The sequence below is a fragment of the Eucyclogobius newberryi genome, unplaced genomic scaffold (genome assembly GCF_026437365.1).
Source record: "Eucyclogobius newberryi isolate DKJ021-1_F unplaced genomic scaffold, fEucNew1.0.hap1 SCAF_20, whole genome shotgun sequence".
Taxonomy (NCBI): Eukaryota; Metazoa; Chordata; class Actinopteri; order Gobiiformes; family Gobiidae; genus Eucyclogobius; species Eucyclogobius newberryi.
This window is the reverse complement of record NW_027315835.1, coordinates 6494535-6510707: the sequence shown is the minus strand read 5'-3', so window position 1 is coordinate 6510707 and position 16173 is coordinate 6494535. Positions and strand designations below refer to the sequence as shown.

The 16173-nt window shown below is 42.1% G+C and overlaps 2 protein-coding genes across 2 annotated transcripts; one reads left to right on the top strand and one right to left on the bottom strand.

Annotated features, from left to right (window-relative positions):
• Positions 1 to 4818: 4818 nt before the first annotated feature.
• Positions 4819 to 13371, bottom strand: LOC140369467 (uncharacterized). The gene is made up of 7 exons (XM_072456813.1): positions 13351 to 13371; positions 11252 to 11338; positions 9058 to 9163; positions 8419 to 8548; positions 8243 to 8342; positions 7343 to 7374; positions 4819 to 6459 (listed from the first exon to the last, which is right to left on the bottom strand). Exons 1-7 carry the CDS (start codon positions 13369 to 13371, stop codon positions 6291 to 6293), a joined length of 645 nt encoding a protein of 214 aa, XP_072312914.1. The 3' UTR covers positions 4819 to 6290.
• A 935-nt stretch (positions 13372 to 14306) lies between these two features.
• On the top strand, positions 14307 to 15764 carry LOC140369466 (E3 ubiquitin-protein ligase TRIM39-like). Its single transcript, XM_072456812.1, has one exon. The coding sequence runs from the start codon at positions 14340 to 14342 to the stop codon at positions 15762 to 15764; it is 1425 nt and encodes a 474-aa protein (XP_072312913.1). The 5' UTR covers positions 14307 to 14339.
• Positions 15765 to 16173: the final 409 nt, after the last annotated feature.

Genomic DNA, 16173 nt, shown 5'->3' with positions numbered 1-16173 from the left:
TCCGTGTTGTGGTTGTGAGAGCCGTGCGTTGGACCAATCAGAGAGGGAGTTGCGGTCACGTGTGGTCGTCGGACCGAAAATAAAATAAATAAAATAAATAAAATAAATAAAATAAATAAAATAAATAAAATAAATAAAATAAATAAAATAAATAAAATAAATAAAATAAAAATTATGCAATACAAAATATATAAATAGATAAATACAGATAAACACAGAAGTATTTTGTAGATAGTAATACAATGCCAGAGCAGCTGTGTATATACTTAGATCTCACCCCTCGTCCGTTGCAGGTGGTTTGGGCGTCACAGTCGAGCTTTGGCAGAAGAACCGCGGCGTCCACACACTTAGTCTGGATCCACCAGTGATCCGAGTTGAGTCAATACCATCATTTGCTTCAAGACTGGATAAACATCGCTCTCAGCTGTAGTTTCGTTTGTCCCGGGTCCTGTTTGATGACTTGTTTTCCTGCATTGGTGCGCGGACATGTACCAGGACAACAACTACAGACGCCTGTCCATCTGTCCATCTGTCCATCAGGTCAGTACAGAAATATGCATGTCTGAGCGCAATAATAAAGTGTATGTGCTGTGTGTGTGCTGTGTGTGTGCTGTGTGTGTGCTGTGTGTGTGCTGTGTATGTGCTGTGTATCTGCTGTGTATCTGCTTGTGGTTGTGTATAAAACCAATGAAAAGTACATAGATAGTAAAAATTTATATTTTTTTTAGTAAAAAAAACATAGTTTTCATAGCGTTAATATTTTGTTCTAGCGCACCATTTAAAATTCGATTGTGGTATATTTAATGAAACTACAAGTAAACTAAATTTAGGCTATATAGTTATTTGTTTGTTTTATTATTCAGATCTTTTGCCACTGGGGATTTCTACAGGACAATCACCAGCAGCTTCAGGTCCACAACCGAGGACTGGACGTCCACAACAGAGGACTGGACGTCCACAACACACAACACAGAGGACTGGACGTCCACAACACAGAAGTGTTTTTGATAAAGGGATTTTCATATTTATAGCAAAGACCACATGCTCACTCAAGATTGAGCCCAAATGTCTGGTTGTTTACACAGAATGAGATAAAGTTAAATGAATAAAACAGTGAGAAGCTTCTCAGCTCTTTAGTTCTCTGTTCTCTTTACTTCTGTACCTACTTGTGCATTGTAACACTGAAATTTCCCCACTGTGTGGACTAATAAAGGATTATCTCATCTTGTCCTTGTTTGTTTTTGTTTATGATCTTGAATTGTGGTAAATTAAATAAGTACATCTTTAAATAGCCACTGAATTTCCCACAGACTCCCCAGTATTATATATATGAAAAAGATGCATGTAAACAGGACACACATTTTATAATATAAAATAATTTATTTTGTGGAAAAATAGAACAGTAAATAACTATATAGATATATCTATAGATGTATATCTATAGATATAGATAGATATATAGATAGATATATCTATAGATATAGATAGATATATCTATAGAGATATATCTCTATAGATATATATAGATATATCTCTCTATCTATATCTATATATATATCTATATATATATATATATATAGATATATATATATCGTCTGCCATTGTTGTGGTGCCGGTTCTTCTCAGGTGAAATGTGTACGTACATCACCGGAGCGTCATCTCTGATTGGCTGCTGCACCGCCTCGCCGCAGAAAAGCTCAAAATTCTGAACTTATTTGCGGCGAACCGTTTTGATGCTTTGATGCTTATACGCCCGTCAAAGCGTCTCGAGCGGAAAACGCAAAAGCGCGCCCGCCTCGCCGCGCTCCTCGGCGAATCGCGCCGCAAATAAGCGGAAGCCGCGCCGCAAAAACGCAGGAGGTGCTTGACGCGTGTTTACATAGACTTTGAATGTAAACTGGACGCTTTTGCCGCACCGGTCTGAACGGGCCATGAAACGGGAGCGTTTGACATGACTGAGAGCATTTGTGCCGTAACGCAGCGTCTCCATCCGGAACGAGGTACTAAATGTGAGTAAATGTGAGTGAATGCAGGTGAATGCGAGTGAATAGTAAATGCGAGTGAATAGAAAATTCAAATCAAATCAATTTATTTTTGTAAGGCCCAAAATCACAACAACAGTCGCCTCTGAGGGCCGAATCAACAATGTCTGTGGTGGCGATCAAGTCAGACAATGTCTGTGGTGGCGAGGGACGATGTCCCAGGGTCCTCTGTCCTTAGACTCTCCTTCTCGGCCAGGAAAAACTACAAAAAAACCTCTTTGGGAAAAAAGCGTAGAAACCCGGAGGAGTTCCAGTGAAGGAGAGATCCGACTCTCACAGACGAACAGACGGACACGAGGAGACTGGAGCTGGAGCCACTCTTCAGGCAGATGAGGGACCGTCTGAGTCGAGCTGGACCCACTCTTCAGGCAGATGAGGGACCGACTGAGGCGAACTGGACTCACTCTTCAGGCAGATGAGGGACCGTCCACACAGGGCAGGGACCACTTCACCAGGGGAGGGGCATCTGGGTCCACAGGTCCTCAGGAGTGAGAGAAAGAAAAATAAGGCGGTGAACAGTTTGCAAGTGGAATTAAAAAATAAATATTGTTTGATAGCATAAGTAGTCAGAAGAAGAAGAGGATAGTGCTCAAGCTGTCATACTTCCCCCAGCATAGTTACTCCTAGGGCAGCGTAGCTAAAGCTGTGGGTTTATGTTTCTGTTCCTAACTACTCTGACCATAAGCGATTTCGAAGAGGAACGTTTTAAGCCTGGACTTAAATGAAGAGACTGTGTCAGCATATTTAACATGGGTCGGGAGCTGATTCCATAACACAGGAGCTTGGTAGCTAAACGCTCTACCTCCTACAGTACTTTTAGAGACTCTTGGCACCACCAGAAGGCCGGCATTCTGAGAGCGAAGAGCTCTGTTTGGATGATATGGTTCTATAGCATCTTTGAGGTAGGATGGGGCCATGTCATTTATGGCTTTGTAGGTCAAGAGTAGAATTTTGAATTTGATTCTAAACTCGACAGGGAGCCAGTGAAGAGACTTCAGCACCGGCGTAATGTGCTCTCTTCTTTTTGTTCCTGTTAGTAATCTTGCTGCTGCATTTTGAACCAGTTGAAAGCTTTTTATGGAGCTTTTAGGACACGCTGCAAACAGGGAGTTACAGTAGTCTAATCTAGTCGTTACAAATGCATGGATAAGTTTTTCGGCATCACTTTTAGGCAGAATTCTTCTGATTTTGGCTCTTGTTGCGCAAATGGAAATAGGCTGTTTTACAAGCTTGATTTATATGAGCTTTATATGAGAGCTCCTGGTCAAATAAGACTCCAAGGTTTCTTACAGTAGAACTGGAGGCTACACTGACATTGTCCAGTGTGACTATCTGCTCAGATAGTCTCGTAGATGCTTAGGGCCAAGCACAATGACCTTGGTTTTTTCAGGGTTAAGAAGCAGGTAGTTAAGTGTCATCCAGGTTTTTATCTCCTTCACACAAGCACTAAGTCTGTCTACTTGATCGCTCTGATCAGGTTTCATTGATAAATACAGCTGAGTGTCATCTGCATAGCAGTGGAAGTTAATGTCATGCTTTCTGATAATGTTGCCTAATGGCAGCATATAAAGAGTAAACAGAATTGGACCGAGTACCGAACCCTGTGGCACACCGTAAATTACTTTAGAACATGGTGAGGAGCTCTTGTTTACATTAACAAATTGGAACCTATCAGATAAATAGGATTTAAACCAGCTGAGGGCTGTTCCTCCAACACCTACATCACATTCTAACCTCTGCAGTAGAATGTTGTGGTCGATGGTGTCAAACGCTGCGCTGAGGTCCAACAGAACCAGGACTGAGACCAGTCCATCGTCAGCGGCTAATAACAAATCATTTGTGACTTTAACTAGTGCAGTTTCAGTGCTGTGGTGGGCTCTGAACCCTGACTGGAAAACTTCAAATAAGTTATTGTCCTGCAGGTGGCGACAAAGCTGTTTTACTACAACTTTTTCAAGGATTTTAGAGACAAAGGGAAGATTTGAAATAGGTCTGTAGTTTACCAATAGGTCGGGATCTAGATTAGGCTTTTTCAGAAGAGGTTTAATGACTGCATGTTTGAAGGACTGTGGAACATAGCCACTTTCGAGTGAAGTATTTATTATATTAAGAATAGGGTCTATAATTAGGGGAAGAATGTCTTTGAGGAGTCTGCTTGGAATGGGGTCTAGGACACAAGTTGAGCTTTTAGAGGACATAATGGCTGAAGTGATCTCTGCTTGATCAACAGCTGTGAACCTTTCTAAGTTTACAGGTGGATTTATATGAGACGTTAGATTTACAGCTTGGGCTAGTTCACGGCTAATAGCGGGGGTAATTTCATCTAATTTATCTCTGATTGTTTTTATTTTATTGTTAAAAGATAGGAGGAAATCATCAGAGCTAAGTGTAGCTGGGATTGAGGGCTCTACTGCGCTGTGACAGTTTGTTAGCCTAGCTACAGTGCTGAAAAGGAATTTAGTGTTACTTTTGTTGACTTCTATTAGATTTGAATAGTATCTGGTTTGGGCCTTACGCAGAGCCTGCTGATAGGACAGCAGGCAACTTTTGTGTGAGAGCGACGAAATAATCCCTCTAACTTTCTAACTCTTTGTTTATGTGAACGCAGTTATTAATGATAAAACAACAAGTTACATTTTCCTTCACATTATTTAGATTCCATATGTCAAATTGAACATTTATGAATAATTGTAACTTCTCTGCAGTGATGAACCACAAAAGTACAAACCAGTGACAAAACATGTTAGAAACTCTTTCATTTATAATTCATTCAAAAACGTCACACACAAAAATCCATTTGTTTAAAATCCATCATATTTACTCTTGTAACATACAATATTTCCATATTTGTCATATTTGACAACATTTATATTTTTTAATCCTTCATGTGAACTCAAGTGTTTATTCTGTAAAAAAACCTGAGCAGATTGAATTCATATTTAATTTCCCCCCAATCAAATATAAAGTGTAGAAACAGCACAAATCCATCTTCCTTGGATTTGTCTTTTGATTGAAAACTATAATATGAGTGACAGACAGGATTGTAGACAATTTGAAACTAAAAGAGAAACTACTTCATGAGCGACACATTCTTCCTGAAGCTGTTTTTATAAATGCTTCACATAAATAAGAGTAAAACCTGGATAAGAAGTAGAAGTTACTTATTCGACGCTCTGCAGCTAAAATCTAATCGTATTATTACAAAAACATGAGATAAACACAAACAAAAGACATCCATGATAAACATTGGGCCTGAGAATATAGTTTAGTCTGATATTACTGAAGTGGCTGCAGCACTTATCACGTGTTTAAGTGGTTGTACTGATGTGTCTGCACTTATTTAGTCTATTTTTAAATCAAAACAGGAACGGCATTGACATTTAAATCAGATAAACACGATAAACTACTTTAAAATAACATTGGAATCAGCTTTACTTTACGAATGTGCGATCGTCAAGTCGACTTTGGGGGATTTTAAAGGATTTATATTCACAACGGCAGAAAGGATCAAGTTTGTAGAGATGATTTGAGATTTGGGAGTTTAATCTAGTTTTAAACAGATAAATACACGGTTTACACTTGGTTTTCTGCAGAGACATGTGTAACTGTGCCGTCTGTTCAATTTATGAGAGCGTAAACGAGATTCTTGCTGCTCAGGATTTATAGTCGGATTCTTTTGGAGCATTTTCTTGAGCTGTAAAAAGCCGGATAAATCACTTGAAAACTGGCCACACGTGTGTTTTATGCAGTTTGAGGCTCAGGGTAATTTTGACAGCGCGAACAATGCAGTAAAATAGTGTTAAATAGCACCCTCTAGAGGCAAAAATGTGGAGATTCAGGTGCAATTTAGACACTTTTCTGACAGTTTAAACCCTGATTGGACTAAATAAAGGTGTTTTATGGTGTTATTGTGTCAGATCAGAACTGTTGTCATTTATGTGGAGTTTGGCTCTTGTTTACAGTCTGGTTGCTATGGTAACAGCTGTGGAATCACCTCTATCTGTGTCATATTTGTGCTCACGTCCAACCAGGAAGTACAATTATTAAAACAAATGGTCAAATAAACTGGAGACAAACGGGCCAAACGTTGAGTCAAATCTGAAATATAATGGTGTCGAGTGCGTTTTAGTCAAATGTGTCGTTCTAGACTTTAAAGCGTTTGAAGTTAGCGTTTTAGCCGCGCTTTCGATAAGAACTCCACGTACAGTCCGATAAGCGAGGGCCGATTGTGCGCTCCGGTTCCAGGGGTCACGCGTCTGCTTTGGGGGGTCTCGGCGGGATGGGTCTGGGGACTCCCGGACCCTGCCGGTGCGGCAGGGCGGGCGGGGCGGGCGGGGCGGGCGGGATCACCTGGACCTGCGCCGGGTCCGGGACTTGGCCTTGGATGTTCCAGTAATCCAGCTCGCCGTACGTCCAACTGAGAGAGAGAGAGAGGAACAGGGCGTGGCGTTTGAATCCGGCGAGCGGCGACTTGAGAGAACGTGCTCGATAACGCGTGTACTCGGGATGTCACGAGTATTTGGTCGATGATGTCACGAGTATTCGGTCGATGATGTCACGAGTATTGGGTCGATGATGTCACGAGTATTGGGTCGATGATGTCACGAGTATTGGGTCGATCGGGAGTATTTATGACTATTTTAGGATCAAAATAAAGTGGTTTTGATTCAATTCAAGGTTTAAAAAATACATTTACAGAACTTCTAAGTCTAAAACAAGCTGAGCAATAGATTTGTGTTCAAATATTATGCTTTTTGCTTTATCATAAATGTATAAAAAGAACTTTATTTCATCTTCAAAAATCAGTTCTATTCGATCGGTCGAGGCAATAACTGACGTATCGACTTTAAAAAAGTGTGTTAAATAAAATAATTCAATAACGATGCCACAATAGTCTTGTATAAACCTGTGGGAAACGCTGCGTTTCAATATAAATCTGTTCGTTTTTGTCACATTTAGGTTATTTTGTCACTCAGACAGTTGAATTTCATCAAACCTTGAGAAACTGTAACGTGTCAGACATTTTCACACTCAGTCTAATCGTGAGTCATGTTTTCACTCACAATAATCGTGACATCCTGACACCCTGACATCGTGACATCCTGACATCCTGACACCCTGACATCGTGACATCCTGACACCCTGACATCGTGACACCCTGACATCGTGACACCCTGACATCGTGACATCCTGACATCGTGACACCCTGATATCGTGACATCGTGACACCCTGATATCGTGACACCCTGACATCGTGACATCCTGACATCGTGACATCCCTCGTTCATAAATGTTCTTACCCAGGCCCTCCAGGCTGAGGCGGAGGTCCAGGCTTGAAAAGAGAAAAACGTCATTCATCAAAAGACACGATGCATCTCATGTTTTAGACAAGAGTAAATGATTTGGACATTTGCACCGCTTCTTCAGATACAATTTTAGTTCTTCTCGAGTTTCAATCTCTAACTCAATGTTTTGCCCTTTCAATTAAAGGACACATATTATGCAACATTGACTCTTTTAACCCTGTTCCAACATTGTCCCTCATCACAAACTCAGCTGGCATAGCATTTAGCTTCATTTGCGCTAGTTTGATGAATCCTGTTTAGAAAGTCTTCTCCCTCCTGTAGCTCCTCGATAACTGACGTTTCCTCCATAACCATCTTCTCTTCTGTTTTTAACTCCATAAATCGTCTCCAAACTCGCTCTGTGCTTTTCTATCGTCTTGTCATGATCAGTACAACTGCGTGCAGAGACCAGGAAGTAAAACCGCAGTGTGTTGTATGAAATATGCATCTTAAACTGTTGAGGTGGCACCATCTACTGGCTGCAAGGGGGAACTACACCATTTGGAGGGTTGGAAATAAGAGATCCAAATGTAATTTTGTTTGTTCTTTTTCTGTTCTAAAACATGAGCTGCCACTTGAGGCACTCGAGAGCGGGCTTAAAGGCCCAAAACAATAGAAATATTGCACAATGTGTGTGTCCTTTAAATGGAACAATTTATAAATCAGATGTTGCGTCCAGTTTCTCTTACTCGAGTAATAGTTTTGAAATACTTGAGAAACGATTACTTCTAAAAACATGATCTAGTGTGACCTCTGACCTCTGAGCGTCCTTCATGTTTGGCTGATAAAACTGACCCGTGTTAAACCCACAGACGCGGTTCGTAAAGGGCGGAGCTAAGCGGAGGATACATTTACCCTGTCCACGGTCTCCGGGGTCTGAGTGGTCGTGTGCGCCGGCGGCGGAGAGACGCTCCTCTGTGCGGCGGCAGATGTGCCGTTTGTCGAGCTGCGAGATCTGCAAAGATAGACAGAGTTTCAGCTGAAGCTTCTAGACAGAGAACATGTGCGTCTGTGCCGTCCAGAGCTCTGACTTGTGTCTTCTCTTGAGGCAGACGTCCAGCGAGTCTCGTCTGAACACGAAGAGAAGCAGCAACGCCGCGGCGACTAGCAGAGGGACCACCAACAGGAAGAAGATCAGGAGCCCGTTTCTCAGGGAGTGATCTGCAACACACACACACACACACACACACACACACACACCTTCTTTGAGCGTTTAACGACCGTTCCCTCGTCAAAAACGCACCAGAGTCGCGTTTGGCGTCGTTTCACGCTCGATTCGTTAATCCCAGAGGTGAACAGATTTGTCTCATCATCAGAAAACCATAAATCATCTCCAGATTCATTCTGAGCATTTCTGACTCAAATCGCGATCGGTACAACTGCACTTTTACATTAACATGTCGGGCAAGCTAGCTTTTTCTCATCTCACGGCTGTAATTCCCTCTGCTGCCAGTAGATGACGCCCAAAGTCAATGGTGTTGGAGGCGACGTGTGGAGAATATTATAGTGTAGAGTATGTTTAACGGACAAGAATGATAAAAATAACACAATATTTGTCTAGTTTAGTCTCTAAACGTGACTCCAGACGCGTTCTCGGGCGAGGGAACGGCGCGGGAGCAACGTTACGAGGTCAAAAAAACACGCTGGACGACGGCGCGCGGGGCACAAACCGATGGTGGCCGGTCCGCTGTCGACGCTGCCCCCTCGTCCTGAAGCGGCGCAGTCTGGAGGGGCCCAGCCCACGTGGCAGTGGCAGTGGCCCCGGTTGTTACAGACCTGAAATGGACACAAACGAGGACATTACGACTGTAGTGCAGCGTTTACTCGTGTCCTCATTAAACGTCTTTGAGCGCCCCTCTCTCGCTCGTCGTTGTAAATCGGGTAATATTTTTGTAATCCATCAGAAATGTGCAGAAAAGTGCTGTTCATGTTTGTATTTGGATCAAAAAGTCAACGTCGTCGATACAAAGCATTTTCAACGGAACGCTTCACTAAGACGGCGCCGTTTTCACACATTTCCCGTGGATTTCAAAAACGCCATTTAATTATTGTTATCGGGAAAATCAGAACAAAGGTCGAGATGTTCATGATGATGTCATGCTTTGTGTGGCATTTGTGTGTTTTGACGACAAATGTTATTTATTTAAACCCCAAATGTAAAACCGGAAGTCTTCATTTTTCAAATAATACTAGATGAAACACTTGTTGGGCGGAGACAGGGCGGAGACAGGGCACAGACAGGGCACAGACAGGGCAGAGACAGGGCGGAGACAGGGCAGAGACAGGGCAGAGACAGGGCAGAGACAGACAGGGCAGGGCGGACACAGGGCAGAGACAGGGCAGAGACAGGGCAGAGACAGGGCAGAGACAGGGCGGACACAGGGCAGAGACAGGGCGGACACAGGGCACAGACAGGGCGGACACAGGGCAGAGACAGGGCAGAGACAGGGCAGAGACAGGGCAGAGACAGGGCAGAGACAGGGCAGAGACAGGGCACAGACAGAGAAGCAGGAATCCACAACTTTGAGGAAACTGTCTCCGTTAAACCTAAATTATCCTTAAAATCCTGAACATCTTTCATCTTAAGTCTTTTGTGTTTTCAAACCTTAAAACCACTTCTGCTTCTAGATTAGATCAGATCACTACATTCCAATATTGCAGAAAAAGTATTATCTGTCGTGAAGATACTGCCCCAGTACTTTATTTATGTGTCTTGAATTACTTTTATTATTTGTACTTGTATGATGTTTTACAGTGCAGTGGGAAGTATGTCCAATGGAAACATGTCTTTGCAGTGCAGATATGTGTAAGTATTTTCCCCTGTACGTGTGGAATATGAGAGTTCTGTCAAAATCATGTCTAAATGAAGCCTCACTTTGTACTAATATTTGTCTTTTGGTCTTTTCTCTGCAGCTTCTTCTTACACTCATAAACTCTGATCAAACATGTCCTGTGGAAAGAGGGCGGGGCTAAAGACCACGTGTCCCTTTGTCTATTGTACTGTGTAAAAGTACTGTATACTGTGCAACTGTAAAAGTACTGTATACTGTGAAACTGTAAAAGTACTGTATACTGTGAAACTGTAAAAGTACTGTATACTGTGAAACTGTAAAAGTACTGTATACTGTGAAACTGTGTAAAAGTACTTTATACTGTGCAACTGTAAAAGTACTGTATACTGTGAAACTGTAAAAGTACTGTATACTGTGAAACTGTAAAAGTACTGTATACTGTGAAACTGTAAAAGTACTGTATACTGTGAAACTGTAAAAGTACTGTATACTGTGAAACTGTGTAAAAGTACTTTATACTGTGAAACTGTAAAAGTACTGTATACTGTGAAACTGTAAAAGCACTGTAGACTGTGAAACTGTAAAAGTACTTTATACTGTGAAACTGTAAAAGTACTGTATACTGTGAAACTGTAAAAGTACTGTATACTGTGAAACTCTGTAAAAGTACTGTATACTGTGAAACTGTAAAAGTACTGTATACTGTGAAACTGTAAAAGTACTGTATACTGTGAAACTGTAAAAGTACTGTATACTGTGAAACTGTAAAAGTACTGTATACTGTGAAACTGTGTAAAAGTACTGTATACTGTGAAACTGTAAGGTATGTGTATTATTATTGTATTTGTCTATTATGTGTTTTAGACCTCAATAAATAATAGATAAAATAAATAAAATAAATAAAATAAATAAAAGTAAAATCAAAATTATCAATAATAATAATGAAAAAAAAATTATACAATACAAAAAAATACAAATAAATAAATAAATACAGATAAACACAAAAGTATATTGTAGATAGTAATACAATGCCAGAGCAGCTCAAAGGCGTGTGTATATACTTAGATCTCACCCCTCGTCCGTTGCAGGTGGTTTGGGCGTCGCAGTCGAGCTTTGGCAGAAGAACCGCGGCGTCCACACACTTAAAGTCCAGGCAGGTCTGAAACGGGAGCGTTTGACATGACTGAGAGCATTTGTGCCGTAACGCAGCGTCTCCATCCGGAACGAGGTACTAAATGTGAGTAAATGTGACTTCACTGTTGTCTCTGGAGGAGGCGTGTGAGAGCAGGAGGTCCTCTCTGCTGCACACTCAGGCTCAGAGCACATGGTGGAGCAGAGGAGGATATTTGGGCCTCGGGACTCTGTATTTGGGCCTCTTTTTGCTTTATTAATTGCTGGATGTCGACTGTTTTATTCTTCTGTGACGTTTGGCTCTCTGGTCTGGTTTTCGTATTTCATGGTGATTGTTTATATGTTTTTAAAAGAAAAATAATTTAAAAAAAAAAGAAATTCATCATCAGGAAAGAAAGATCCAGAGGTTTTGGTTTTCCAGGTTGAAGGAGCTCGTTTGTAAAGGAAATGTCTTGTTCTATTAATGATTGTCTGACTTTACTCGTTTACAACACGGTGTGACTCTTTAAGACGTTGAACATTAATCAAAATGATGATCTGTCGATGCTGTTTTATTTCTTCTGAGAAACAATAACCACATTATATTTGCTGAATGTCTCGTTTGAGCTTCACACCAAACATGACTGGACCGTGAAATTAAACTAAACTGTAGAAATATCAATTTATACAGTTGTTTGCAATGTTTCACAAGCTTTTCTTTATTTATGTATATATTTGTTTAACTCGAAATTGCACGAGAAAAATTGCAAATTGAAAAATCTAAAATAAGATAATAAGTAAGTGCTTGGAATAAGTGGTATTTATCTTGTTTCGAGTATAGTTTTACCACCTTAAAGTAAGATTGCCAACGGAACAAGCATAAAATGTCTTGTTTTACTTATAGTTGTAACGGACGATTTTTCGCCGATTTGAGAACTCAAGTAGAAGGAAAGGGAAACATGCTGCTCTCCTGGGGACGAGCAGACGAGGCTCTGCAGGTGAACGAGGCTCTGCAGGTGAACGAGGCTCTGCAGGTGAACGAGGCTCTGCAGGTGAACGAGGCTCTGCAGGTGAACGAGGCTCTGCAGGTGAACGAGGCTCTGCAGGTGAACGAGGCTCTGCAGGTGAACCAGGCTCTGCAGGTGAACGAGGCTCTGCAGGTGAACGAGGCTCTGCAGGTGAACGAGGCTCTGCAGGTGAACCAGGCTCTGCAGGTGAACGAGGCTCTGCAGGTGAACGAGGCTCTGCAGGTGAACGAGGCTCTGCAGGTGAACAAGGCTCTGCAGGTGAACCAGGCTCTGCAGGTGAACGAGGTGTCTTTGAAGATGGATGAAGACAATTTTTTTTTCTCCATTTTAGTTTTCTTCATTGTCGTGTTTCAACCTGGTTTTGTTTGTTTTTGCTTGAATATCTATGAAGTATTTTTACTCAAATATTTGTGTTTCAATGAATCGTCCCGACACTTTTGGACCATTGCTGCTGGTCATAAAATGTCATCATAACAGCGACTTTCCTGAGACGATTGTCCACAAATGTCTCAGCTGAGATGTGAGAATGTGCATCTGTTCACAACGCTACATTCATCTGCACAAACGCTTCAATCATCAAACTATTGATAATAAATATGACTCAAAGTTTATTTCCCTGTTATCTCAGTCTGTGATACAACGAGGCATTAATAAACTGACCTTTGGACCTTTTACAACATTCAAAGTGACCAAAGAGTGAACAATCTGAAGGTTTACAACATTTACAGCAGTTTTTCAGGCTGGAGCGTCTTTAGAAGGAGCCACGAGATTATCATTCACCTTTATTCAAAAGGATTTGTACAAGAAGTACTTTCAATACTTCATTTCTACTGCGAATACTTCAGTACTTCAGAGCAAGAGCCAAACTTACAAAAGGACTGACAGATAAAGGCGTTTGCTCAAAGGCACCTCAGCGGCTTCAAACCCTCAACAATCTGCTCCAGCACAGGTCAGTGTTACTAGGCCCACTACTATTACTGCTATTACTACTGCTACTACAACTACTACTACTATTGGTGGTGTAGTTTGGTACTTGGTCCTGCTCCAGGTCCATTTCTCTTCTGCTTCACACACTTACACTGTGATTCTCACTCTTATTCTTATTTAATACCACTAAAGAGAAAACTTCTGCTGCTGCTGTCAATCCTGCACTTTATGTCACCACTTCTTTCATTCAACTCAACATTAGTTTGTCAAATATCAAAATACACTGCAAGAAATGTCATTTCTGTGGAAGTGAAAGTCAAATTTAAAGTCCTCCATTTTGTCTTTGTTCTTTTTCTCTTCAAATGTGGATCTGGAACAGTTTTTACTCATGAAAGTTCAAAAGTTTGTTAGAATTTCATGTCAAACTGTGAAACTGGAGCAGAATGTAAAGAGGATTTAAATCTATCAATATATTTGATACTTTGATTCTCTCCAAATACCAAGAGTCAACAGCTTGTTTTAAATCTTTATGAAATCATTCTTTTAGAAGTGACTTGTTAAACCTTTATTTGATTGAACTCTGAGACTTTAAAGACATTTTGAAGCAGATAAAGGTGTAAATATGTGACTGAAGCTTCTCCACAGAGAATATTGATGAATAAAGTCTATTCTTGATGTTTCTTCTTTTTGGACACTTGAATGTCTCTGTGTTTGTTCTAAAAGCTCTTTTGGTTTGTGTTTTAGAGTCTGTTTAGTCCAGACAAACATGAACATGATTCAAACACTAGTTTAGTCACGATTAGTCCATGAATCTTCTGACGTTTGAATGTGGGAGAGAAAAAGATGAACAGAACACGAGAGAAACCAGATTTATGAAGCACAATGTTCATGTTCAACATGTCTGGACTCGGTCTGGACTCGGTCTGGACTCGGTCTGGACTCGGTCTGGACTCGGTCTGGACTCGGTCTGGACTCGGTCTGGACTCGGTCTGGACTCGGTCAGGTTCAGTTTTCTCTCTTTTCCTCCTGGTGTTTGACTTTTCTGATGGAAAAGACTGATTTTAGAGTAACTGATGTTGACCTTGTGTTTCAGAGATGTCCTCCACAAGTGAAAGGAGCTCTGAGGAGACGTTCTGGTGCTCCATCTGTCTGGAGGTGTTCTCTGAGCCAGTGTCCACTCCATGTGGACACAACTTCTGCAAACGCTGCATCACTGAGGGCCCCTGCACATGTCCTCTGTGTAAGAGGAGCTATGACAGAAGACCTGAGCTCAGCATCAACACACTGCTGCGAGATCTGGTTTCAGAGGCTAAACTGGACAAGAACAAGAGCAGATCTATGAAGGACATGACCTTTAGTGAGGTCCAGTGTGACGTCTGCTCTGAGCCCAAGCTGAAGGCCCTGAAGTCCTGCCTGGTCTGTCTGTCCTCGTTCTGTGAGACCCACCTCCAGCCTCATCTCACAGTTTCTGGGCTGAAAAGACACCAGCTGATGGAGCCTGTGGAGAACCTGGAAGACATGATGTGTCCCACACACCAGCGCCCCCTGGAGCTCTTCTGTGGAACTGATGAGAAGATCGTGTGCATCACGTGCTCCGTTCTAGAGCACAAGAACCATGAGCTGTTGTCTCTGGAGGAGGCGTGTGAGAGCAGGAGGTCCTCTCTGCTGCACACTCAGGCTCAGAGCCAGCACATGGTGGAGCAGAGGAGGCTGAAGGTCCAGGAGATCCAGCGCTGTGTGGAGCTCAGTGACACAGAGGTCCACAGAGAGAGGGCTGTGGGGCTGCAGGCCTTCACTGATCTCATGCAGTCTGTTCAGAGGCGTCAGGACCGGTTCTTAGAGGAGCTGCAGGAGAAGCAGAGCCGGAGCCACAAACGAGCCCAGGAGCTGGTGCAGCAGCTGGAACAGGAGATCTGTGAGCTGGAGAAGAGCAGTACTGAGGCGGAGCGGCTCTCACGCTCTCAAGACCCCCTCCACTTTCTACAGAGCTGCCCTGCACTCACGCCCCCTGCTGGACTGAAGGAGTGGAGCAGCGTGAGCTTTGAGCCGGAGACGTGTGAGGGCAGTGCAGCCCGGGCTCTGACTGAGCTGGAGAAACATCTCTATAAAGACTTTAACAAAGTGTTTAAAGCTGAACTGAAGAGAGTGCAGCAGTTTGTGGTGAACGTCACTCTGGATCCAGACACTGCTCAACCTCATCTCGTTCTGTCTGAAGATCTCAAACAGGTTCATGACACTGATGTGAGGAAGAAGCTCCCAGATTCTCCTCTGAGGTTTGATCCTTGGCCTTGTGTTCTGGGAAAGCAGAGTTTCTCCTCAGGCAGGTTTTACTTTGAGGTTCAGGTCAAAGGGAAAACACGGTGGGATTTAGGAGTCGCCCAAGAGTCCATCAACAGGAAGGGAAAGTTCACTCTGAGTCCTAAAAATGGATTCTGGTGCATCAGGTTGAGAAACAAAGATCAGTTCAAACTCTGCTCCTCTGGTCCTCACTGCAGTTTAGACTTTCAGAGGTCAAAGTGACTAAAACAAGAATAAAAGTTCTGAACTTCAGTCAAATGTAACTGTGGAACCTTTTGACTCCATTTTGGACTGAAAGTACAAAGTTCTTCTCTTTATTGTTTCAGTTCTTTTGAAATGTCTGAAGCTTTATTTGAATCCTGTTCATGGTGACCTCCTGTGAGAGGGTTTTGGGTTCAAGTCTCGGCTTTGAGCAAACTAAATATTTGTATAAAAATGTCTAGAAATTAGAAAATGTTTGGACAAACACTGAATTCAAAAGGAGATTAAAGACTAAAGGTCTAAACCAGATCTAAACCAGGAATACCCCAGGACTAAACCGGGACTAAACCAGGACTAAACCGGGACTAAACCGGGACTAAACCAGGTCTAAACCAGGACTAAACCAGGTCTAAACCAGAACTAAACCAGA

Excerpts from the sequence above, each read along its gene's own strand:
- LOC140369466 (XM_072456812.1), top strand. The coding sequence starts at position 14,340 with ATGTCCTCCACAAGTGAAAGGAGCTCTGAGGAGACGTTCTGGTGCTCC.
- LOC140369467 (XM_072456813.1), bottom strand. The coding sequence starts at position 13,371 with ATGGACCTGGAGCAGGACCAA. Across the intron at positions 11,339-13,350 it reads TGGACCTGGAGCAGGACCAA|ACCTGCCTGGACTTTAAGTG; the intron begins GTACCAAACTAC and ends CTCCCGTTTCAG. Across the intron at positions 8,549-9,057 it reads CAGCGGACCGGCCACCATCG|ATCACTCCCTGAGAAACGGG; the intron begins GTTTGTGCCCCG and ends TGTGTGTTGCAG.